This window comes from Anomaloglossus baeobatrachus, chromosome 1 (genome assembly GCF_048569485.1).
Source record: "Anomaloglossus baeobatrachus isolate aAnoBae1 chromosome 1, aAnoBae1.hap1, whole genome shotgun sequence".
NCBI lineage: Eukaryota > Metazoa > Chordata > Amphibia > Anura > Aromobatidae > Anomaloglossus > Anomaloglossus baeobatrachus.
Window position 1 is genome coordinate 79929990 of NC_134353.1, and position 24885 is coordinate 79954874.

At 49.5% G+C, this 24885-nt stretch overlaps 1 protein-coding gene across 1 annotated transcript in view; it reads right to left on the reverse strand.

Annotated features, from left to right (window-relative positions):
- The window catches only part of NSG1 (neuronal vesicle trafficking associated 1), a 132062-nt gene that overhangs the window by 68938 nt on the left and 38239 nt on the right, over positions 1 to 24885 (reverse strand). Inside the window, exon 3 of the mRNA XM_075333411.1 lies at positions 786 to 902. Coding sequence (XP_075189526.1) covers positions 786 to 902 — 117 coding nt within the window. The remainder of the gene's footprint in view (positions 1 to 785; positions 903 to 24885) is intronic.

Sequence of the window (24885 nt, forward strand, 5' to 3'; positions counted from 1 at the left end):
CCACCAAGTGTAAACACGGTGCCAAGGGACAAGGCTTCAGACCTACCAGCAACGTCAAAAGGGCACAGACCTAATGTGTCTGGACAAAGGCTGCAGGACGTTCAAGACTTTGGTTTACCTGGTGTCAGTGTCAGCATCTCTGGAATGTGTGAGTACGTGCCGCCCCTCTGCTCCCCACGGGTCCCCAGCCTGCCAGCACCGAGCCCCGGGACACCTTCTCCTGCTCACGGAGGGGTTAACATCTACAGCAGCTATTCCATTGCTCCCAGGTGCTCTCCTCTCCCCTAAACGCAGCAGCGGTGGTATCCCATTTTTACCACAACCGTAGGTGGCGTCACGAACATTATCCAAATCCACCCTTTTTACCCCCTTTTATTTTCGAGAGACCGCGCGACCCCGCTTCGGGTCTGGAGACCCCTCGAGCCACTGTGGATCCAGATCCGAGCAGCCCGTCGGCTGTCGCGGGGGCAGTACACAAGGGCGCAGCACCCCCATAGTCTATACACCAGCCATGCCCTCAGTTTCACGGAATGTGGCGGGCGTAAGAGAAAAGTACCTTGCCCACGGCTACCTCTCTGTGCCATGGCACAGTATTTGGTGGAAAGACAACACTTCCCAGAATGGAAGTCATCAGGATATGGTCTGTGCAGACACTGAACAAGCAGGGAATGCTGGAATTTATTTATTTTTCCTCTAAAGCCTTCACAATTGCAAATAAGACTCTCTTCTGTTTGGGAGCATACAAGGTAACATTATTACAAGTGACACCAGTATAGTTCTCTTACCTTGAATCTTTCAGACACCCCTTCACTGATACTGATTGTGAATTCAGCAATTTTCGGGGGACGGAATTTCCCTTTCTTGTGATCACGTTCATATTCGGTCTTTGTTTTCACGACAACCTTGAAGAAATAAATAATAAATATAGATGCTATTTATGAAAATTTGAGTCTCTTGAGCCGATACGTAGATTATAAAATACAGTAGTTTAGTATCAGTTTATAATATAATAATTCAACGATGTGCGGTCTTTGACTACACAGTTATGAGCATTTTATCGACCCACTAATTTAATTTGATGGACCTTATTGAGTTTGCCCTAAAATAGAAGTCCTCAGTAAATATAAGCATTTTTTTCCACTAATAAATTGAATTGATAATCCAAAGTTGCATTATTTGATAGGAAAAACATAACAGTGCCCCCAAAGGTGAACAACGGTATTACGATCCCTAATTGAACACAGCAATGCAATGCAGATGTTGATTGGAATCCATTGCCCAGTGCTACAACAAATCAGCTCTATGCAATGAGGATTCGTTATCTCTAAAAATGGTATATGGCTTTGACTATTAAGTTGACCTGTCTTAAATAGGTTTACTAGTACATATTTTTAACATACGGTACATTATTTTGGGCCTGACTGTGGGTGGGATCTTTAAGTAATTTTTCCCTTTTTTTTGTGTTTCGTGTTATACGTTATTATTTTTCTGCAACAAATTCTTCAAATTGTTGCATGTGGTTTATGAAATTTGCACAAATTCAATAAAGCTTCTTTATTTTGATCTTTTACCCATTATGCGCCTTTTTATTGTGGCATGTTCAGTTGAAAAAGTTTTTAAAAATTAGGGGCATACATAAAATCACTCCAGGGGGAAGTCTCAAATGATGAATCAGCTGTAAACAACTGGAAAACAAAGAACATGTCTATTATGGAAAAAAAAAATTAAAAACAGGCAAAAAAACCACTAAAGACTGGACCAAAAAAAGGCGCAGATGCAAAAATGAGTGGGTGTTTTCATTTTACACAAATTGTCTCTCCAGTAAAGGAGACAAACTCTAGCACAGCGCCACCTATTGGAAGTAGCGATCCTAAAAGTCACAAGTGGATTTTTAACAATCCTTTGCAATATGACTCAGGATATATAAGCCAGATCAGAATCCCAATTTACAGACACGGTGTTTCGGGGTGCTTGCCCCTCGTCAGTGCAAAGTATGGGGGTGTCTGATCTGGCTCATGAGAAAGCTATGTGGGGACCATGGGGGAACACTATTCTCCTTAAGGAGACTTTGCAAGCCAGTCTGGCTGCCAAGTAAGGGGACTTATAGCTGCCACGCCCCTCTAAGAAATATTCAAATTGTCTCTCCAGTAAAGGAGACAAACTCTAGCACAGCGCCACACAAAATCTTTGAAGTTTAAGGGGAGGGGGTACTCTGCTTTCATTGAAGAGACTTCCACTATGTATTAGTTTCAAGGCAATGCTCCATGTGAAAAATGTATGCAAATGTACAAGGTGGCCATAAATAACCTAAGGTGTTTGGAGCCGTGTGCAGACTGATGCAGTGGACAGAATTAGCTGAAAATTGGTATGTATGCTATTCAAGTCATGGGGAAATGGAAGGTATCTTAAAATTTTTTATACCAAAACTCCCCACCAGGTGAAAAAGTGGTGCTGTACAGTGAGTGCGCCTTGCAACTCAGTCTGCAAGATGCCTGTCTCTTTGCCGGATCGGAGGCTGTTATTGCGGTTGTTTTATGAGAATGCCAGGATTGCTACAGCGGCACTGAGCCTTTCGTCGTTTGAAAGACCTTCACACACCTAGCGGTCCAATAGCTGCCAATTCGCTGAGACAGATGATGACACGTTTTGAGGCAACAGGGTTACTGAGTGTTCAGCCAGGGCCCAGGTGACGACCGGTAAGCAGAGAGGTTGTGGAGGACATTGCCATTGCCGTCGGGGAACAGGGCACGAACAACCCTGCCGGGAACAGCAGTGCACGCAGTGTCTCCAGGCAATTGGGGCTCCCGTACGACACAGTGTGGAACGTTCTCCAAAAGGTCTTGCGGGCATACCCGTACAAAATTAACCATCAACAACTACTTCCTCGTGACAATGATATCGTCATGACACTTGCATTCATCTTTCTGGCGAGAGTGGTGATTGGCCATGGAATGTTCTGTGGTGAGAGGAAGCACATTTTTACCTGAATAGAACGGTGAACACACAAAACTGTCACATATGGGCTACCGAAAATCTGCATGCGGTCGAGGGGGTTCCACTGCATTCGCCAAAGGTAACCATTTGGTGTGGCTTCATCATTATCCTCAAACCATTATTTTACGAAGAAATTAGGCCAACTAGGGTTGCTGCCTGTTCCGTGACAGCAGCGAGATACCACACAATGCTGGAAACAGTGGTCCTTCCGCAACGCCAAGAGCAGCAGTGTCTTCAGACGACCACCTTCATGCATGATGGAGCACCACCTCACATCGCAAATCGTGTGAAGAACGTTCTGCATGCACATTTTCCCGATGACAGGATTTTGAGCCGCTCCTTACCTAACGCATGGCCACCGCATTCGCCCGATCTCAATCCTTGTGATTTCTGGTTGTAGGGACACTTGAAAGAGCGTGTTTATCGTGGAAATGTTGACACCCTGGCTGACCTCAAAGACCGCATCATTTTGGAAGTATGCAGCATCCCACCAGACATGATATACGCAAGTATCGAGCATGTTCTGCATAGGATGAACATGATCACTATGCATGAGAGCGGCCATATTGAACAGTTATGCTAGTCTGTGGAACAATTGTGACATTTCCAGTTATCGGCATACGTTTTTTGGGCTGCTCGCTCACTGTACAGTGCCACGTTTTCAACTGGTGGGGAGTTTTGGTATAAAAACTTTTTAAACATGCCTTCCGTTTCCCCATGCCTTGAATAGCATACATACCAGTTTTCAGCCAATTCTGTCCACTGGGTTAATCTGTACACTGCTTCAAACACCTTAGGTTACGGTATATTATGGCCACCTTGTATATTTCCAATAGAGAATTACCTTTAAAACATTTCTCTTTAAATATCTGAGTTTGTTCAGTGAACATTAGTACCCCTTTTGAATGGCATCTAATTCATCCAATGAGTATCCTCTTCTGTACCAATGAGGGGCAAAAATCCTGAAACAGCATTGTTTACAGATGGGCCTCTGGTTGGCTGGTAAAGGCTGCTTTGCATATTTTCTCCCATGGAGTACTGTCTTGAAAATAAGACTCCATACATAATGGAGTCTCTTCAGTGAGCATCAGTACGTCCTCGGAACTGCATCTAATTTAACCAATGAGTACCTTGTTCTGTACTGATGAGGGGAAGAAACCCTGAAACTGCATTGTCTACAGATGGGCCTCTGGTTGGCCGGTAAAGGCTGCTTTGCATATTTTATCCCATGGAGTACGGTCTTGAAAATAAGTCTCCATATATAATGGAGTCTCTTCAGTGAACATTAATACCCCCTCGGAACTGCATATAAAGATGGGCAATGAGCCCCATAGGGGTGAATGAGCCCCATGACTATCGGGAGGGTATAGGGTAGGAAGGGGTTAATGTGGAGGGAATAGGGCTGTGTAAGGGATGAAGGGATTGGTGGTTTGGTGAGCGGCGAGGATTGGGCCAGAGGTCATAAGGGGTGGGGAGAGAAAGGGGGGGGTTTATAAGGGGCAGTCGTTAGCAGTACCTCCTCTTTGCCGTGGGTGCCATTTCGTGTGTGGTCAGCATCGCCGGTTCCAGAATGGCTGACCTCGCCGCGCTGTTGGAGTGGGTCCGTGGAGCCTCCGAAGTCCTGGGGGTGGAGGTGGTGCGGGAGCAGCTGCGTGCGGCCTGTGGGGACGGAGCGCTGGTGCCTTCAGCTGTGGCTGCAGCTGCAGCACCTGGACCTGTGCTGCGTGCTCGGCGGTCGCGGCCGCCGGAGCGTTACTCCCCCAGCGGGAGGGGAGCGAGATCTAGGAGCCCCTTGCGGGACCCTCCGGGACAGGGGAGCCCTCACCAGCATGCAGGAGCTTCGCCGGCCTCCGGGAGGAATCCTCATCGGAGATCCCGCGGGCCGGAGGTGGGCGGAGCTTATGTGCGGCCTACTTCCGGTCCGCGGGCGGCAAGGCCCCGGACCAGATTTACAGCAGCCCCCGGTGATGTGCCGGCCGGGGGCAGTGCTCAGCTGATGACTATGTCGTTGGGGACTCCCTGCAGACGGCAGGGGAGGCGCACAGACAGTGCAGCACAGGAGCTGCAGATCGCCAGCCGAAGGGCTGGGGAGGAGGGGTCCGGCAATCGGCGGGGCGACAGCGGGCGTTCAGTGGTGACGGTCCCCCCCAGCGAGGATCGTGCTGGGGGGAGGACTCAGCGGCTATCAGAGGGCGAACGGCCGCCCTGCAGTCGGCAGGGTGGGAGACCAGTGGGGACGGCACGTGGAGCCGCAGTGCAGGAGTCGGCCTCGGGATCGTCGTGGGTGGACGGCGGCAGGACGCCGCGTCGGGCGACACGCAAAAGTTCCAGCAGGAGGCGAGTGGAGGAGCAGGGTGCGGTGACCGTGGGGGTTGACGGCCGCCAATTGCAGGCTGTCCCCTTGCTGGTCCCCCCTGAGGTCCTCAGCGGCGATTCGGACTCTGGTGACGAGGATGGAAGCGACAACGCAGCGAGACGGATGGAGCGTCCGGAGAATCATGATACGGCTGTTCCGGATCCGATTCAGAGGCAGCCTGGTGAGAGAACGACGAGTATGCTTAATGTTGCGGGTAGTGTGGGGGGAGGGTCTTCTGTGTCTGTGAGTGGGCAGGGCTCTGGGGTTCGGGAGCCGGCGGCGTTACCGGGGGCAGATTTTTGGGGGCAGTTATTGGGGGTGCTGCAGGGGCTGTCGGCTGAGCGAGCAGGTACTAGTGGGTCTGGTTCGCCGGCGGGGGCTTGGGTGGGTCCCTCGGGTGGCGTGCCGCCGGGGGTGGCGGCGCAGAGTATTGCTACGCAGGGAGCTGCAGTGGCGTCAGAAGCAGGGCAGGGGGCAGGGGTTGCGGCCGGGTCGGACGCGGTAAAGGATGGGGAAAAAGAGAAGGAGAAAGAGGATGAGGTGGTGCGGCTAGATGATAGGGCGCGGAGCGAGGTATACGTTTGCTTCGAGAGTCCGTTGGGGGTGCATTTGAAAAAGGAGGTGAGGGAGAAGATCTGGAAAGGGGAGTATGTGGAAATTTTTTCCCTGCTTCCCCTTGAGAAGTTTAACTTGGATAAGGTGAAGCCAAGCGATTCAAAAAAGGAGAAGGAGGATGAGGAAAAGAGGAGGTATAGGCTTATTCCCAGGACATTTACCAACTGGTTACAGGCCTTTGCGATCCTAGCCAGTGTCATTGGGGAAAAGGAGCCGGAACATTGTTCCGCACTTTTCGGGTATATGGATTCAATTGGGGAGGCGTATAGAGTGTATGGCGGGTTAGGGTGGTTGAGGTACGATGAACAGTTTCGGCAGCGCAAGGCTCTGCGGGCCGGACTTAAATGGGACCACAAGGACATCTCCTTGTGGATGAGGTTAATGACAGCCCCGGCTCAGCCCTTTCGGGGGGCTGCCGGGGGTTCGGGTACAAGCAACGGGTCCTCGGCGGGTCAGAGAAAGGGAGCCTGCTGGCAATTCAATGAGGGTCAGTGTAAATTCGGGGCCTCGTGCCGTTTCAAGCACGAGTGTTCCGGATGTGGAGGTTCCCATCCGTTGTCCCGGTGCTTTAAGAAAGGAAAAAGTAAGCCTGGGGAGGGGGCTGGAAAAAGGGAGGACGCCGGTGAGGGTAGAGGCGATGCTTCCCTATTTAAGTAGGTATCCGGATGTGCGGGCGGCCGAGTTATTGAGGAAGGGTTTTACTGAGGGTTTTCGGATTCCGTTTGAATCTGGGGCCCCAGTGTTTCGCCCAGGTAACTTGAGGTCCGCAAGGGAACACCCAGAGGTTGTGAAAGAGAAGCTGGACAAGGAGGTTGAATTAGGGAGGATGGCGGGACCGTTTCAGGACCCACCATTTTCCAATCTTCGGATTTCGCCATTGGGGGTGGTTCCCAAAAAAGAGCCGAGGAAATTTCGGCTCATACATCATTTATCCTACCCGGCCGGGTTGTCGGTGAATGATGGGATATCACCGGAGCTGTCAGCGGTTTGTTATGTTTCTTTTGACAGAGCTTTGGATTTGGTGCGGGCGGCCGGGCGTGGGGCCCTGATGGCGAAAGCGGATGTGGAGGCAGCTTTTCGCTTGCTCCCGGTGCATCCAGACAGTCAGCATCTGTTGGGATGTATGTGGGAGGGGGAGTATTATGTGGACCGTTGCCTGCCCATGGGATGTTCTATTTCTTGTTCTTATTTCGAGGCATTTAGTTCTTTCGTGGAATGGGCGGTCCGGGACACTCCGTCATTCATTACTTGGACGATTTCCTTTGTGTCGGGCCGGCAAGGTCTTCGGTTTGTTCATTGTTGTTGTTTACGTTACAGCGGATAGCGCAGAGTTTGGGTATTCCTTTGGCGAAGGAAAAAACGGAAGGGCCAGTGACGGCTTTATGCTTTTTGGGCATAGAAATTGACACGATGGCGATGGAATGCCGCTTGCCGGAAGGGAAGTTGGTGGATTTGAAAGCGTCAGTGCGGTCATTATACCAGGCTAAAAAGGTGAAGCTGAGGGAGTTGCAGTCAGTCTTGGGAAAATTGAATTTCGCCTGTCGCATCATGCCGATGGGGCGCATATTTAATAGGAGATTGGCGAGCGCGACTGCTGGAGTGACAGCGCCGAATCATTTTGTCAGAGTGACGAGGGTGATGAAAGGGGATCTGCTGGTTTGGGATTCCTTTTTAGACAGGTATAATGGTAGGACACTGTGGATGAGCAAGGCAATGTCCAATAGTCAGATTGAGCTGTTTACGGATGCGGCAGGGGCGACGGGTTTTGGAGCGATTTTTCAGACTCATTGGTGCGTGGCACAGTGGCCACAAGCATGGAAGGAGAAGGGGTTGGTAAAGAATTTGGCTTTGCTTGAATTGTTCCCGATCATAGTGGCGCTCGAGCTGTGGGGCTCTGAATTTTCGGGAAAAAAGGTTTGCATGCATTGTGATAATATGGCGGTGGTTCATTCGATCAATTCGTTGTCAGCAAAATCTCCCCCGGTGGTGGGGTATCTGAGGCATCTGGTGCTCCGTTGCTTGGCACTGAACATTTGTGTTGTGGCGAGGCATGTGCCGGGGGTTCAGAACGAGGTGGCTGATGCGCTGTCTCGGTTTCAGTTTCGCAGGTTCAGAAGGCTGGTGCCGGGAGCAGACGACGATGGAGCACTATGTCCGGAATGGTTGTGGGATCTAGCATTGGTGTAGCTTTGGAGGGCATTAGGAGATCGGCGTCTGAGGCTACTTGGTGCCGATACCAGGCAGTGTGGAATGAGTGGGAAGAGTTAGGCAGGTCGGAGGGCATGGAGCCGGGTTATCATGGCCGAGTGGTAGGGGTTTTGTCGGTGATTAGTGGCGATTTTTTCAGCGGGGCGGTCCGTATCGGTAATGAGTTACCGGTTGTCAGCTTTGGCCTTTTTATTCAAGTTGCAAGGGGTGCGGGATGCCACGAAGGATTTTCTAGTACGGCAGGCCATGAAGGGTTTTCGAAGAGGGGCGCGGTTGCGGGACTCTAGGCGGCCGATATCGCTTCCATTGTTAGTGCGTTTAGTGGGGTGCTTGGGGGACGTGTGTGCATCCCCTTACGAACAGAGGTTGTTTGCAGTGGCATTTGTGTTGGCCTTTTTCGGGGCCTTTCGGATTGGCGAGTTGGTTAGCCCGGCGAAGCAGGTAGTAGGAGGGTTGTTATTGGGAGACGTAACGCTTGGGGTAGATCGAGTGGAATGTCGATTACGTTTTTCCAAAACGGATCAGGTGGGGCGCGGGCGCCTGGTGGTTTTGTATGGGATTCCGGGACACCCATTGTGCCCAGTTGGGCAGGTAACAGAGTTTTTGAAGATAAGGGGAGGTTATCCTGGGGTTTTCTTGAGACACATGGATGGATCTGCATGGTCCAGATTCCAGTTTATTGCGGTTTTCAAAACTGTGTTGGCACGAGTGGGGGAGGTGCCGGGTGACTATGGGTCACACTTTTTTCGGATTGGGGCAGCGACAGAGGCGGCCAGGTGGGGTTTGAGCGATGATTGTATCCGGCGTATTGGGAGATGGGAGTCGTCCAGGTTCCGTTTGTACGTGAGGCCTCACCTGCTGAGGGGTGAGGGGGAGTGATTCGGCTGGTGTGGAATTACGGGGGTCAATAGCTGTTTATTGTGAGACATGGTTTTTTCGTTCAGTTGCTGTTTATTCTTGGTTTTATATTTTTTAGGTGTGTGCCTGGTGTGGATTCTCGGGCATTCCTTTGTTTACTGGGGAGCGTTGCGGGCGGATGTGCGTTCCGACGGTCGGCAACTTGGAGTGGCGAGAACGGAGGCACGGGTCAAATGGATCGGGATTCGGGGCATGACCTGGGGGAGAGTTCGGCCAGAGGTGGCGTACTATAGCAGGATCGACCAGGATCCTAATGTTCTCATTTTGCATGTGGGTGGAAATGATCTAGGGGTGAGGACAGCGAGGGAATTAAAAAGGGACATTAAGTTGGATCTTCTGCACCTGTGGAGAGCGTTCCCGGGTATTATTATAGTATGGTCGGATATTGTGGCTAGGGAGAACTGGCGTTTTGGGAGGTCGGCTGACCGGATTAATAGGGCACGTATTAAGTTGAATAGGGCGATTGGCCGGTTTGTGACGCGGAATGGGGGCTTGGTGGTGCGACATAAGGAATTGGAGGAGTCGTCAGGGCAATATTTGCGGAGAGATGGGGTGCATCTCACAGATATTGGCTTGGACTTGTGGATGCTTGGTTTGCGGGATGGTCTGGAGCAAGCCCTGGGGGTGTGGGGGGCCCGGGCCACGTAAGGGGTCACGTGGCCGGTCTGTGGCGGGGGGATAGGTCCGTTCCTAGAGGCTGGGAGCACCGATAGTCGGTGGGGAGTATGAAGTCACTCAGGGGTAGTGGCTTCAGACAGGATTGGGAACTTGTGGGCGTAGGTCCTGCAGGTTCTGGGGAGGGGTATTTTAACGATGGAACGTTATTACCCCACACCTTGGGTTGGTTGGTCACAGCCGAGGTGGTCCTCTGGGCCAGTGGTATGTTACGGCCAGGGGATAAGGATGATTATTGGCTTCTTGGATGGACCTATCGGTTGTTTGTCAGTTGGGAGGGTATACATGTATCGGTTTATGTTAAAAGAGGGTGGCATGTCGAGCCGCAAGTTGTGATACATGTATACCGTTTAAATAAAAGCTGTGGCCATTCGCCCATAAAAAGTTGTTATGTCTTCATTTCAAGTAGAGTGGGTAAGAAGGGTTTTGTACATGGGAGACCCAATTATCCCTTTTAGATACGTCAAGATGGGCAATGAGCCCCATAGGGGTGAATGAGCCCCATGACTATCGGGAGGGTATAGGGTAGGAAGGGGTTAATGTGGAGGGAATAGGGCTGTGTAAGGGATGAAGGGATTGGTGGTTTGGTGAGCGGCGAGGATTGGGCCAGAGGTCATAAGGGGTGGGGAGAGAAAGGGGGGGTTTATAAGGGGCAGTCGTTAGCAGTACCTCCTCTTTGCCGTGGGTGCCATTTCGTGTGTGGCCCGCCCACCCGCCCTTAATGTAAAAAAAAAAAAAAAAAAACAATAACATCAAAGGGTTTATATGGTGGTTTCTTTGTTTGTCGCAGCGGGGGGATAGGTCCGTTCCTAGAGGCTGGGAGCACCGATAGTCGGTGGGGAGTATGAAGTCACTCAGGGGTAGTGGCTTCAGACAGGATTGGGAACTTGTGGGCGTAGGTCCTGCAGGTTCTGGGGAGGGGTATTTTAACGATGGAACGTTATTACCCCACACCTTGGGTTGGTTGGTCACAGCCGAGGTGGTCCTCTGGGCCAGTGGTATGTTACGGCCAGGGGATAAGGATGATTATTGGCTTCTTGGACGGACCTATCGGTTGTTTGTCAGTTGGGAGGGTATACATGTATCGGTTTATGTTAAAAGAGGGTGGCATGTCGAGCCGCAAGTTGTGATACATGTATACCGTTTAAATAAAAGCTGTGGCCATTCGCCCATAAAAAGTTGTTATGTCTTCATTTCAAGTAGAGTGGGTAAGAAGGGTTTTGTACATGGGAGACCCAATTATCCCTTTTAGATACGTCATGCATCTAATTCAACCAATAAGTACCCTGCTCTGTATCGATGAAGGGCAAAAACCCTGAAACCGCATAGTCTATAGATGGGTCTCTGGTTGTTTGGTAAAGGTTGCTTTGCATACTTTTTTACCATGGAACATCACCTTGAAAATGTTTCCATACTTACTTGGGGCTGTGAATGAGAGCAAGTATCCCCTTTGACTTTAAATCATACAGATGATGTTGTAAACCCGCATAGACCCCATGAGTTCTATTAATTATTCCATTGTGCCCTCTTTTTGTTTAATTTTTTACCTATTATACATGCTTATTTTAATTTGTGCTTTTAATTCTGTTTTATGTTTTTGTTTTCTTCCGGATGTTTACGGGTGAAAGATCAATTGCAAAATTTTAAAAAGCTAGTTAACATTTGCGCAAATATACTCTATTAAACTCTTGGAATTACTTTTTTGTACTCCTGAAATGTTTCTACAAATTTTGCCCCATTTTAGCAGATCATGGAAATTTTTGCTCTTAAGAGCAGCCAGAAGGATAAAAGTAAAAAGTTAAGAACATTGTTAACTTTTGAGCAAATTTCATTAATTCCTGGGCGAAGAATTTGGGGCAAAAAACAGCAACGGCTATCACAAGACAGAAAAAAAAAGTGACTTAAAAATATGCAAATAATGAATAAGGTCTTAGATTTTTCATGTCTGAGGATTTGCTCTTACTGTATTTAGTTAAGGCAATTCTCTACGCGCCTCGCAGTCTGGATTCCAGGCAAAACAGTAAAGGTACCTGTTCCATGGATGCACTTTGCTCACTCAGGAATTTTAGACTACTCACATTATAGCAAATTGAAAGCTGTATGTAAAAAAAAAACGTTTCCAGTAAGTGTCACTAGTATGGCAAAACCTAATGTGATCTCGGAGCGTTTTGGGATCAGAAGGTCACAGCGCATTGTGGATCGCAGATCCGCTTTAGTGGCCGCTCACCATTTACCCTGAGTCAGAGCATATTTTAATCCATCTGGCACTGAAAGGGTTAAGGTTACTTTTTATCCTGCAGAGATCTAACAGATAGTTGTAACCTCAGCTTCAGCCACTCTTCTGCTATAAATATCCACTCCTCACTCCTCCCTATGTCGGCTATAGCTCTTTTGTTAGCTGTCCATGTTGAAGGAACTTGTCTCTGCAGAGCTGTGGTGCTGTTACTGTGCAGCTGCTTGGTATTGAAGAAACCTTGGAGTGCACTTGCTATGTGTTTCCCTACCTGTTTGTCTTACCTTCCTCTAATTGTCTTATTATAGTGGCGAGACTAGCATCTCATGGGCCTTCACTAACCAGGGTGGGTTTAGGGTCAGTAAGGGTTTAGGCATGTGACGGCGAAGGAGAGAAAGACCCATATAGGGACATTATGGAGCAAAGGGTACAGACTCAGGTGAGTGCTAGGGAGTGACCCCGCTCCCCTCTCCCTAGCATGAAGGCACAGCATTGTATTATTGGTATACATTGCGTGTTGCGTTGCTCACCAGGAATCCTTCCTTGCCCCAGCATGACAACTGGGTGTCTGCTGTGTCACGCCGCTTGCTAGGAGTCCTCCCATGATCAGGCAGGAAACCTGCAGTGACACCATGACAGTAAGCCAAAATCTTGAACCCATATGAAAAGTATTTTCCACTACTTTCATATTGATCATTGGGGTGTGATTGCGGGTACTCCAGCTGACTGAGGCTGCTACATTTCCTTTCTTTGTATAACCAGGCACAGCGCCATACATACAGTTGTGGCTTTGCCTGGTACTGCAGAACCTACTCACTGCTGACTATAAATAGACATCTCCAATAAAGATCAGTCATGAGTAGAGATGAGCGAACCGGTCCCGGTTCGGCTCGAGGTCGGTTCGCCGAACGGAGCTCCCGTTCGAGTTCGGCTCGTCGAACGTTCGACGAACCGAACTCGAACTGCATAGGAAACAATGGCAGGCAATCACAAACACAGAAAAACACCTAGAAAACACCCTCAAAGGTGTCCAAAAGGTCACAAACAACTCACAACACATGGGAAAGTGACAAGGACATATACTTATGTGAAAACAAAAGAGCTGGACAAGGAAAAAGAGGAGGACACACAGATATATGAGTATATGCAAGGAAACATCGATTCCATTATTGTGCAACTTGAGCCCTGCTCATTTTAGGCTTCCAATCTTGATAAATTGCCTGAGCTCGCCACGTACGTCTTGGGGATCTTGTCGTGTCCTGCAGCCAGCGTTCTCTCGGAACCTGTCTTCAGTGCTGCTGGGGGTCTGCTGGCAGATAAGCACACGTGTCTGTCCACTGACAATGTGGACATGGCTCTCAGAGGACTTTTCTTCCCCTGGGTCAGCCAGGGGACGGGAAAGGCACGCGTATTTTTGAGAGTGCTTCATGCAAAGCATCTTTTTCTTTTTCAAAAGGGGGGGTCAACCGATGCCAGTCAAGTGGGGTGTGTGTGGCCCAGTTAGTGGCAACGAGGGAGACTGTGGTTGGAGTCCCCTCGCTGTGTTTCTAAAAGAACCAAGATGAACAAGTCATGGCTCTCAGAGGACTTTTCTTCCCCTGGGTCAGCCAGGGGACGGGAAAGGCACGCGTATTTTTGAGAGTGCTTCATGCAAAGCATCTGTTTCTTATTCAAAAGGGGGGTCAACCCATGCCAGTCAAGTGGGGTGTGTGTGGCCCAGTTAGTGGCAACGAGTGAGACTGTGGTTGGAGTCCCCTCGCTGTGTTTCTAAAAGAACCAAGATGAACAAGTCATGGCTCTCAGAGGACTTTTCTTCCCCTGGGTCAGCCAGGGGACGGGAAAGGCACGCGTATTTTTGAGAGTGCTTCATGCAAAGCATCTGTTTCTTTTTCAAAAGGGGGGGTCAACCGATGCCAGTCAAGTGGGGTGTGTGTGGCCCAGTTAGTGGCAACGAGGGAGACTGTGGTTGGAGTCCCCTCGCTGTGTTTCTAAAAGAACCAAGATGAACAAGTCATGGCTCTCAGAGGACTTTTCTTCCCCTGGGTCAGCCAGGGGACGGGAAAGGCACGTGTATTTTTGAGAGTGCTTCATGCAAAGCATCTTTTTCTTTTTCAAAAGGGGGCTCAACCGATGCCAGTCAAGTGGGGTGTGTGTGGCCCAGTTAGTGGAAACGAGGGAGACTGTGGTTGGAGTCCCCTCGCTGTGTTTCTAAAAGAACCAAGATGAACAAGTCATGGGTCTCAGAGGACTTTTCTTCCCCTGGGTCAGCCAGGGGACGGGAAAGGCACGCGTATTTTTGAGAGTGCTTCATGCAAAGCATCTGTTTCTTATTCAAAAGGGGGGTCAACCCATGCCAGTCAAGTGGGGTGTGTGTGGCCCAGTTAGTGGCAACGAGGGAGACTGTGGTTGGAGTCCCCTCGCTGTGTTTCTAAAAGAACCAAGATGAACAAGTCATGGCTCTCAGAGGACTTTTCTTCCACTGGGTCAGCCATGGGACGGGAAAGGCACGCGTATTTTTGAGAGTGCTTCATGCAAAGCATCTGTTTCTTATTCAAAAGGGGGGGTCAACCGATGCCAGTCAAGTGGGGTGTTTGTGGCCCAGTTAGTGGCAACGAGGGAGACTGTGGTTGGAGTCCCCTCGCTGTGTTTCTAAAAGAACCAAGATGAACAAGTCATGACTCTCAGAGGACTTTTCTTCCCCTGGGTCAGCCAGGGGACGGGAAAGGCACGTGTATTTTTGAGAGTGCTTCATGCAAAGCATCTTTTTCTTTTTCAAAAGGGGGCTCAACCGATGCCAGTCAAGTGGGGTGTGTGTGGCCCAGTTAGTGGCAACGAGGGAGACTGTGGTTGGAGTCCCCTCGCTGTTTTTCTAAAAGAACCAAGATGAACAAGTCATGGCTCTCAGAGGACTTTTCTTCCCCTGGGTCAGCCAGGGGACGGGAAAGGCATGCGTATTTTTGAGAGTGCTTCATGCAAAGCATCTGTTTCTTATTCAAAAGGGGGGTCAACCCATGCCAGTCAAGTGGGGTGTGTGTGGCCCAGTTAGTGGAAACGAGGGAGACTGTGGTTGGAGTCCCCTCGCTGTGTTTTACATGCTTTTAGAAGGCCATGACATGGCTTGGAGGTTGACTTTCATCATCTGCAAACTGTTGGCTACCAAAATGCTGCCTTTCCAACAACTGTGGTTATAGACAATGAGGAACATACTGATGAAGATGAGACTCAGATACCCGATTGGGATGACAACTTAAATATTCGGTCAGGGCAAGAAGAGGCTCGGTCTGAGGGGGAGGGGAGTGCAAACACAACAATTGATGATGAAGTCCTAGATCCCACCTACTGTCAACCCACAGTCAGACACTCGAGGAGGTCAACAGAGGCGGTGGAGGAGGATGCAACCGACGTCGAAGTAACCTTGCGCCTTCCTGGACACAGTCGGAGCACTGGTAGCACGTCTACAACTGCATCCTCAGCCACCACTCTGCCTCTGAGCATTATTCGGGGTGGATCAACAGGTCGCATGGCCTCTAAGCCTTGCCTAGCCTGGTCCTTTTTTGACATAAAAAAAGATCGCCCTAATTATGTGATCTGTAACATTTGGCATGGTTATCTTACTAGAGGTCAAAACCTCAGCAGTTTGACAACTTCTTCCATGAATCGTCACATGAATAAATATCATATGGCCTGGTGGGAAGCTCACCGTGCTGCAATGCGGCCTAGCGGAGCCAACCATCCACCGCCTGCCCCTTCCAGTGCATCCGCGCGCTCGTCATCTTCTAGGACTGTGGGGACAGCTGTCACACCTGTTTTTCCACCCACAACTTCCACCACTGTAACCGCAACAGGCAGTTTGCTTGGTAGGTCATCAGTTGGTTTGGAAGGGGAAACAAGTGATTGTGTACAGGTCTCTCAAACATCGATAGCACCAACGTTGGATGAAGGCAACATCATGTCTCCGCCTGCACTTTCCTCACAAACCTGCATTTTTCCAGGGACACCCTACTGAACACCGTCTACACACAGCAGCCAGATCTCTGTCCCTCAGATGTGGTCAAATAAAAGGCCACTTCCTGCGACCCATGACAAAGCTAAGAGGTTGACTCTATCCCTCTGTAAGCTGTTGGCTACCGAAATGCTGCCTTTCCGCCTAGTGGACACACAGGATTTTAGAGACCTTATGTCTGTCGCTGTGCCCCAGTACCAGATGCCTAGTCGCCACTACTTCTCTAAGAAAGGTGTGCCCGCGCTACACCAGCATGTCACACACAACATCACCGCTTCCTTGAGAAACTCGGTGTGTGAACGGGTGCATTTCACCACCGATACTTGGACCAGTAAGCATGGACAGTGACGTTACATGTCGCTGACTGGGCACTGGGTAACTATGGTGATAGATGATGAAGGGTCTGCTGCACAAGTCTTGCCATCCCCACGACTTGTGTGTCAATCCTCTGTCTGTCCAAGTTCCGCCACTGCTTCTGCCTCCTCCACCTCGTCTGGGTCCTCCACCTTCGCCCAAAGCCTGCCTAGTCAGGCCTCCAGCGTTCTAACTGCGCAGAAGGAATCACGCACCCCTCATTACTATGCTGGCAGCAGAGCGCAACGGCATCAGGCGGTCTTTAGCTTGAAATGTCTTGGAAATAAGAGTCACACAGCGGCTGAGTTGTGGGCAGCTCTGGAGACTGAGTTTAATAAATGGTTGTCTCCACTCAACCTGCAGCCTGGTAAGGCCGTGTGCGACAATGCTGCAAACCTGGGTGCGGCCCTTCGCCTGGGCAAGGTGACACATGTGCCTTGTATGGCTCACGTGTTGAACCTTGTTGTTCAGCAATTTTTAACACACTATCCCAGCCTAGATGGCCTTCTGAACAGGGCACGAAGTCTGTCTGCTCACTTCCGCCGTTCAACCACCGCTGCTGAGCGACTTGCATCGCTCCAGAAGTCTTTCGGCCTGCCTGTTCATCACCTGAAATGCGATGTGACGACACGCTGGAATTCGACTCTCCACATTTTACAGCGACTGCGGCAGCACCATCGAGCCCTGGTGCAATACGTCATGACGTATAGCCTGGGCCAACGAGATGCAGAGGTGGGGCAGATCACCCTGATGGAGTGGTCTCAGATCAAGAACCTATGCACCCTTCTGCACAGTTTCGACATGGCGACGAATATGTTTAGCGCTGACAATGCCATTATCAGCATGACAATTCCAGTCATTTACATGCTGGAGCACACGCTAAACACTATTCGGAGTCAGGGGGTGGGACAACAGGAAGGGGAGGAACTACAGGAGGATTCATATGCGCAAGACACAACAACATCACCAAGGTCCAGACGTTCATCATCACCAACGCGGCAGGCATGGGACCATGGGGGACAGGGATCAACAAGGGCGCATGGTAGCAGGCGAGATGTTGAGGAAGGTGCAGGAGGACATGAAGATATGGAGGACGAACTGTCCATGGACATGGAAGACTCAGCAGATGAGGGGGAGCTTGGTCAAATTTCAGTTGAAAGAGGTTGGGTGGAGATGTCAGAGGAAGAAAGAACGGTTAGCACCTCTATGCCACAAACACAGTGTGGACTTGGTCCGCATGGCTGCGCAAGACACATGAGTGCCTTCTTGTTGCACTACCTCCAACATGACCCTCGTATTGTCAAAATTAGAAGTGATGATGACTACTAGCTTGCCACACTATTAGATCCCCGGTACAAGTCCAAATTTTGTGACATAATTCCACCCATAGAAAGGGACGCACGTATGCAGGAGTATCAGCAGAAGCTGTTACTCGATCTTAGCTCGGCTTTTCCACCAAACAACCGTGCAGGTGAAGGGAGTGATTCTTCCAGTTGTAACTTGACAAACATGGGACGGCCTCGTCATCTTCAACAGTCTACCCGTACCAGTAGGACCGGATCTGGTGCTGGTAACAGCAATTTTATGGAATCTTTTAATAATTTTTTTAGACCCTCCTTTGCAAGGCCACCAGAGACAACAAGTCTGACACATAGTCAACGGATGGAGAGGATGATACAGGAGTATCTCCAAATGAACATCGATGCAATGACTTTTCAAATGGAGCCTTGCTCCTTTTGGGCTTCAAATCTAGAAAAATGTCCAGAGCTCTCCAGTTACGCCTTGAAGATTTTGTCGTGTCCAGCTGCCAGCGTTGTCTCTGAACGTGTCTTCAGTGCTGCTGGGTGTGTGCTGACAGATAAGCGCACGCGTCTGTCCAGTGACAATGTGGACAGACTGACGTTCATCAAAATGAACAAGTCATGGATCCACAAGGAATTTACTACCCCTGTGTCATCCTGGGGAGAGTAAATGCTTGTGGATTTGGAATGTGCTTGATGCAAATCAAAACATCCTGTTTGCAACTAGGTCACAAGTGCTGCCACTGAATGGGTGGGTGGGTGTGGGGCACAATTTTTGGAAATAAGGGAGGCTCCGCTTGGAGTAACCCTTGCTTGCTGTGTTTTTTACAAATGATACAAGATGAACAGATCTGAAGGCAAGATGAAGGCAACATCATGTCTCCGCCTGCACTTTCCTCACAAACCTGCATTTTTCCAGGGACACCCTACTCAACACCGTCTACAGACAGCAGCCAGATCTCTGTCCCTCAGATGTGGACAAATAAAAGGCCATTTCCTGCGACCCATGACAAAGCTAAGAGGTTGACTTTATCCCTCTGTAAGCTCTTGGCTACGGAAATGCTGCCTTTCCGCATGGTGGACACACAGGATTTTAGAGACCTTATGTCTGTCACTGTGCCCCAGTACCAGATGCCCAGTCGCCACTACTTCTCTAAGAAAGGTGTGCCTGCGCTACACCAGCATGTCGCACACAACATCACCGCTTCCTTGAGAAACTCTGTGTGTGAACAGGTGCATTTCACCACCGATACTTGGACCAGTAAGCATGGATAGGGACGTTACATGTCGCTGACTGGGCACTGGCAAACTATGGTGAGAGATGGAGAAGGGTCTGCTGTACAAGTCTTGCCGTCCCCACGAGTTGTTTCAATCCTTGTTCTGTATGTAGAAGTTAATACACTGCTTCTGCCTCTTCAACCTCGTGTGGGTCCTCCACCTTGGCGCAAACCCTGTGTGGTCAGGCCACCCTTCCAAGCAACTGCGCACAAGGACTACCACACACCTCCTTACTATGCTGGCAGCAGAGCTCAATGCCATCAGGCGGTCAAAGTTTTACTTTGAAATGTATGGGAAATGTGAGTCACACCGCTATTCCAGAGAATAGGAGTCAGGCAGGGTCAAAACATTAATTGAGGAACAGGAACAGAATGGGACGGCCAGGACTTAATCAGAAAACAAGCAGAGGTGAAATGCGGATCGGCCAACAAGGTACATAAACAGCAAGCAGGAAAAGTAGTCAGGTAACAAGCACACAAAATCATAAAACTGAACTGGGGGTAAAATTAACCAGAGGTTCATAGCTATGTCTGGCAGTGGTCTGCAGACAGGATGGGCATAAAAAAGGGTGTGGTGTCTTCCCATTGGTTGTAGCTGAATGATGGTATTTCATCTGTGAGATACCCACCAGCTACATTCAGCCAGAGATTCTGCATCTGTCAAGGTAATGCAGCCCAGTGGGTGAGCATAACCTGCGTCCACCTGCGCCGCTGGCATGGACTCCTCTCCCATCATCAGCACTATTCATGAAAGGAACACGTTGTAACCTGGCGACCGTAGTACAAATTGACGGAGCGGACTCCGTTGGTGACTTAACAGCCGTGTGCGGCAATGATGCAAACCTGGCTGCGGGCCATCGTCAGGGCAATGTGACACACGTGCCTTGTATGGCTCACGTGTTGAACCTAATTCTCCAGCAATTTTTAAAACACCATCACGGCCTACATGGCCTTGTGCAGCGTGCACGCTCGCTATGTGCTCACTTCCATCGTGCGTACACAGCAGCTCAACAACTTTCGTCGCTACAGAAGTCTTTAGGTCTGGTGGTTAAACGCCTGAAATGCGATGTGCCCACACGCAGGAATTTGAATCTGCACATGTTGCAGCGTGTGTGGCAGCACCGCAGAGCCCTGCTGAAATACGGTATGACATATAGCCTGGGATAACTTGATCAAGAGGTGGTGCAGATCACGCTGCTGGAGTGGTGTCAGATCAAGGACCTATGCACCCTGCTACACAGTTCACAAATGTCGACGAAGATGTTTAGCACTGGCAATGTCATTCTCAGCGTGACAATTCTGGTCATCTACATGATGGAGCACACTGTAATTATTATTCGGAGTCAGGTGTTGGGACAAGAGGAAGGGGAGGAAGTACAGGAGGAGTCATATGCGGAAGGGATAACAAGATCTACGAGGTCCAGATGGTCAGCGGCACCTATGCGGCAGTCATGGTGAGGGAGAGGGATTAACAAGGGCGCATAGTATCAGCAAAAAGTGTTGATGAAAGTGCAGGAGCCCATGAAGAAATGGAGGACGAACTGGCGATGGGCATGGAAGACTCAGCAGATGAGTGAGAGCTTGCTCACATTTCGGTTGTGCGAGGTTGTGGGTAGAGGGCAGAGGAAGGATGCACGATTCTCACCTCTCTGCCACCAACACACCAAGGACTTGGTCCTCCTGGATGCACAAGACACATGAGCGCCTTCTTGCTGCACTACCTACATAACCCTCGTATTGTATGAATTTGAAGTAATCCTGAATACTGGGTTGCCACACTGTTAGATCCCCGTAACAAGACAAAATTTGGCGAACTAATTCCTGCCATAGAAATAGACGCACGTATACAGGAGTATCTGCAGAATGTGGTACGCAATCTTAGATCTACTTTTCCACTAAACACCAGTGCTGCACAGAGTGAATCTCAACGCTTTGTCATGGATAGGAGGAAATGGTCTTTTACTTGTCCACATCGGAGGGACCGAGGGATGGCTGCTGTGCTGAGATGGCGTTGAGTACGGTGTCCCTGCACAGTTGCACTTTTGGTCATATCCCATAATGAGTTGAAAAAGGACAGATGCTGTTGGAAAGGGGAACAGGTGTATTGGAAAGGGGAAAAAAGTTTTGGTCCGTGGATTTGGTGGTTAAGCAACTGTAACATTTGCTGAAGAAACAACATCTGTTACAGTGGGACTGGCAGATTTGGATAAGGTGGTATATAATCTGTGACCGCTATATAACGAAAATTAATAAGAAAAGAAAGACAAAGGTATATATCCCCATCAGCAGTCAGTGTCCACCGTGCTCCCAGTTGGAAAAGGAGAGGTTGGCAACTTGAAGTTTTGGTGGAGGATACAGAGCTGTGTGGCTATGAAACTAATAGTAGCCTGAACCGAGTTAGACGCCATTCTGATCTGGAGACTGTGAGCCCTGTTAGCGTCACAGGGTCCACATGCCCACCCAGCCCAGGAACTCCCTGTTAACAACACAGGGGCCATTGAGTACGCTGACCGTGTGCGTAGGGGCCACACCTGTGGACAGCAGGCGCATCAGCAGCAGCAGGCCTGTTAATGCCACTGGGCTGCACAAGCAGGACTGTTAGGACAGGAGCTGGTCTTAACCGTTCTGCGTTACCAACTGTGGTGGCGGCCTGCATCCACCACCCTATCCCTGCCTACCTCTGGCCTAAAGCCGCAATGGGTTCAACACATGGAAGTGTGCTCTTTCGGAGCATAATAGAAGACTGCGCACCTCCTTGTTGGCTCCAGCCCCTTTTATAACCTGGGTCCGCCCCAAACCAGGGTCAACCACAATGCACCTCCTGGAGACAAAAGTAGAGTGACACGTCATGAGTGGCATAACTAGCGTCCTATTTGGAAACGCAACTTCAATGATGACCTCATGGCTGCCATGACCCAAACACCTCACCAGTCATCGTCTGACCATCAATAATGCGGTGACAAGTCATAGGTGTGGGCCTCTGCAAGCCATTTGGGAGGACACCTGATGCCCTGTGGTCTATATGGGACCCCCACATCAGGGCCAGGGCCAAAGAGTTCATCACCGGACCTAGTCTCTGATGCAGGAAGTGCCTGAGCATGCTCAGTAGCATGAAATACAGTCTCTGAAAAAAGACTATCAGCTTTAGCATGGTGTCTAGGCACAAAACAGGACTTAGACCCGGCACGGAATGCAAGCACCTGTGCAAAGAGGCTTTTCACACTTAGTGTGGGAGCATGCGCTGTATCCCGAAAAGAAGACTTAGCGTCAGGAATAACACAGTCAGGCTGAGCATACTCACTACGCGAAACACTAGAATTATGCTGCAGCTGGGGTACATCGGCACACGCATGCGCACTAGCTGCCTCTCCACACTTAGACGTGGAGGGGAAATTTGTCTTGGAGATGCTGTCTATGAACAGAAGGAAAAGCTAAAGGAAGCCTGACTTTCTATCCCTCCGAATTATGAAATGCAGCAATGAATTCCATGAGTTTGCTATAACATTAGCGTAGCAAAATGTGCATGAGGGTGTGATGTAGAGGTGCTAGAAATAGCTTGTCACCAGTGGGGCACTAATGGAATACAACAGCCAGTTCTATGATGCCACTAAATGGCAGTATTTTGTGCTATCATTATAGCTTATTAAAAACAGAGCAGGAGGTTGTCATGTAGAGGTGCTGCACATAGATTTGCAGTAGTGTGAATAGACAAAAGTACAATAGCCACGTTTAGGATACAACTAGGTACAGTGAGTGTTTGCTAGTATAATGGCTGAGTTTAAAAAAGTTTGAGTGTGCAATGCAGGCAGACGTGCTCTGCAAATGTCTTTGCACTAGTGGGACTATAGCAAAGTCCAATTGCCACGTTTAGGATGCCACTAGGTACACTGAGTGTTTGCTAGTAAAATTGCTTAGTTTAAAAAAGTTGGAGTGTGCAATGCAGGCAGACGCGCTCTGCAAATGTCTTTGCACTAGTGGGACTATAGCAAAGTCCAATAGCCACAGATAGGATGCCACTAGGTACACTGAGTGTTTGCTAGTATAATGGCTTAGTTATGAGTTGGAGTGTGCAGAGGACAGGAGGGTACAGTGGCAGGATTGTGGTGCTCTGGGTAGAGGAATGGAAGCCTGCCTTTCTATTCCCTCCTAATGGTGAAATGCAGGGAGGAAATCCCTGACCTTGGCTGCACAGACGCTGGCGCTGTTTTTAGGACCTGTCACCTTAACTCTGACCCTGCCGGTTTGAGCCCTTAAAAGGACTGCTATAAAGTGCTCTCCCTATGCTGTCTAAGGCCTGCGCCACACATCCGTGCCTCCGGTACGTGTGTGGCATTTTTTACACGTACCGGCGGCACGGAGACATGTACAGCAATGCTACCCTATGGTAGCAGGCACACACACGTAAAACCACACGGAACGTGTGTCCGTGTGCGTTTGTACGTGTGTGCGATTTTCAAAGCGCTGACATGTCAGTGTTTTCTCCGGCAGCACGGGTGTTACACGGCCCGCACCCGTACCACACGGGTGTAGTGTGGATGCGGTCCCGTGTGACACACGCCGGAGTAAACACACATGTCAGGGAAAAAAATAAAAAACATTAACTCACCTTCTCCAGCCCTCCTGTCTCTGCCGCTGCTGCCTCTTGCTGCCGACCGCCGCTCATTAATCTCATAGAATATTCACTTCACTGCCTGGCAGCAGCAGCAGCGGGGAGACGGGAGGGCTGGAGACCGAGGATCAGCACCACGGACAGCAGCGCGGCAGCAGGAAGGACCAGGTGAGTATAATAATTACTGATTCTACGTGTGCTATCGCGGATAGCACACGTAGAACACACGTGTCACGCACGTACCAGAGACACGTACTTACCTGCACGCAACACGCAGGGAAAATACGTGTCTCTCGGCACGTGCGTGAAATTCACGTGAGTGTGGCAGAGGCCTAACGCTGTGTATGCAGCGCATACAGCTGTATCGGCTATAGGACTCAGGAGGACGGAGCTGCGACAGTGATGTCTGACACCAAAGACGCAGAAGGCAGATAATGGCGTCCTGGAAGAAAATGTCCGGTTTTATAATGCAGGGACATGTGACATGGACATCCTATCACACATGCCGTTGCTTCTCTGGCTCAAAGTCCACTTAGCTGTGTGTGTGTCTGGGATTGGCTGACATGCTGGCCCGCCCCACAAGACGCGCGCGCTTAGGGAAGGAAGACAAGAAAAAAAAAAAAATGGCGATCGCCATTATACAAACAGCAGTGATCTGAAGGCGCTGTTCACGCACACTATACACTGAATAGTGTGATTCACAGAGTGACTTACACTATTACAGCAGAAACCAAGCTAGGATTTAGCTGTTTTTTTGCTGCTAGAACCGTTCTCGAACGTTTCTAGAACTATCGAGCTTTTGCAAAAAGCTCGAGTTCTAGTTCGATCTAGAACATGCCCCAAAATCACTCGAGCCTAGAACTGGAGAACCACGAACCACGAACCGCGCTCAACTCTAGTCATGAGACCAATTACAAACAGCAGAGATCTACTGTACGTATTATGTAAAAACCCGGGTACTTGATCTATTGATGGCATGATATTGGCTGGTACAGATGAAAATGTATTGTACCTCTGCCCAAACTCAATCACTAGGGAGAGGTTATCTGAGCAGAAATTCAACTTTGCCTATTACCGAGCAATCATATTAAATTGAAGGCCATCAATCCCGGCCTGACGTTTCTTCATTGTGCTCAATTTATTGTAAACTCCAAACCCTTCTCCATACACAACCTTAAACTCCAGCGCTGCCAGAGATGTATGTCACGGCAGATAAGACTTATCACAGAGCTGCACTTCTGCCTCTTTCACCGAAATCGCCTGCTATCACATTTTAATTTGAAGAAAAAAAATAAAGAACTATCACACGGCACAGCAAAATGATCAGGCAATTTATTTTTTA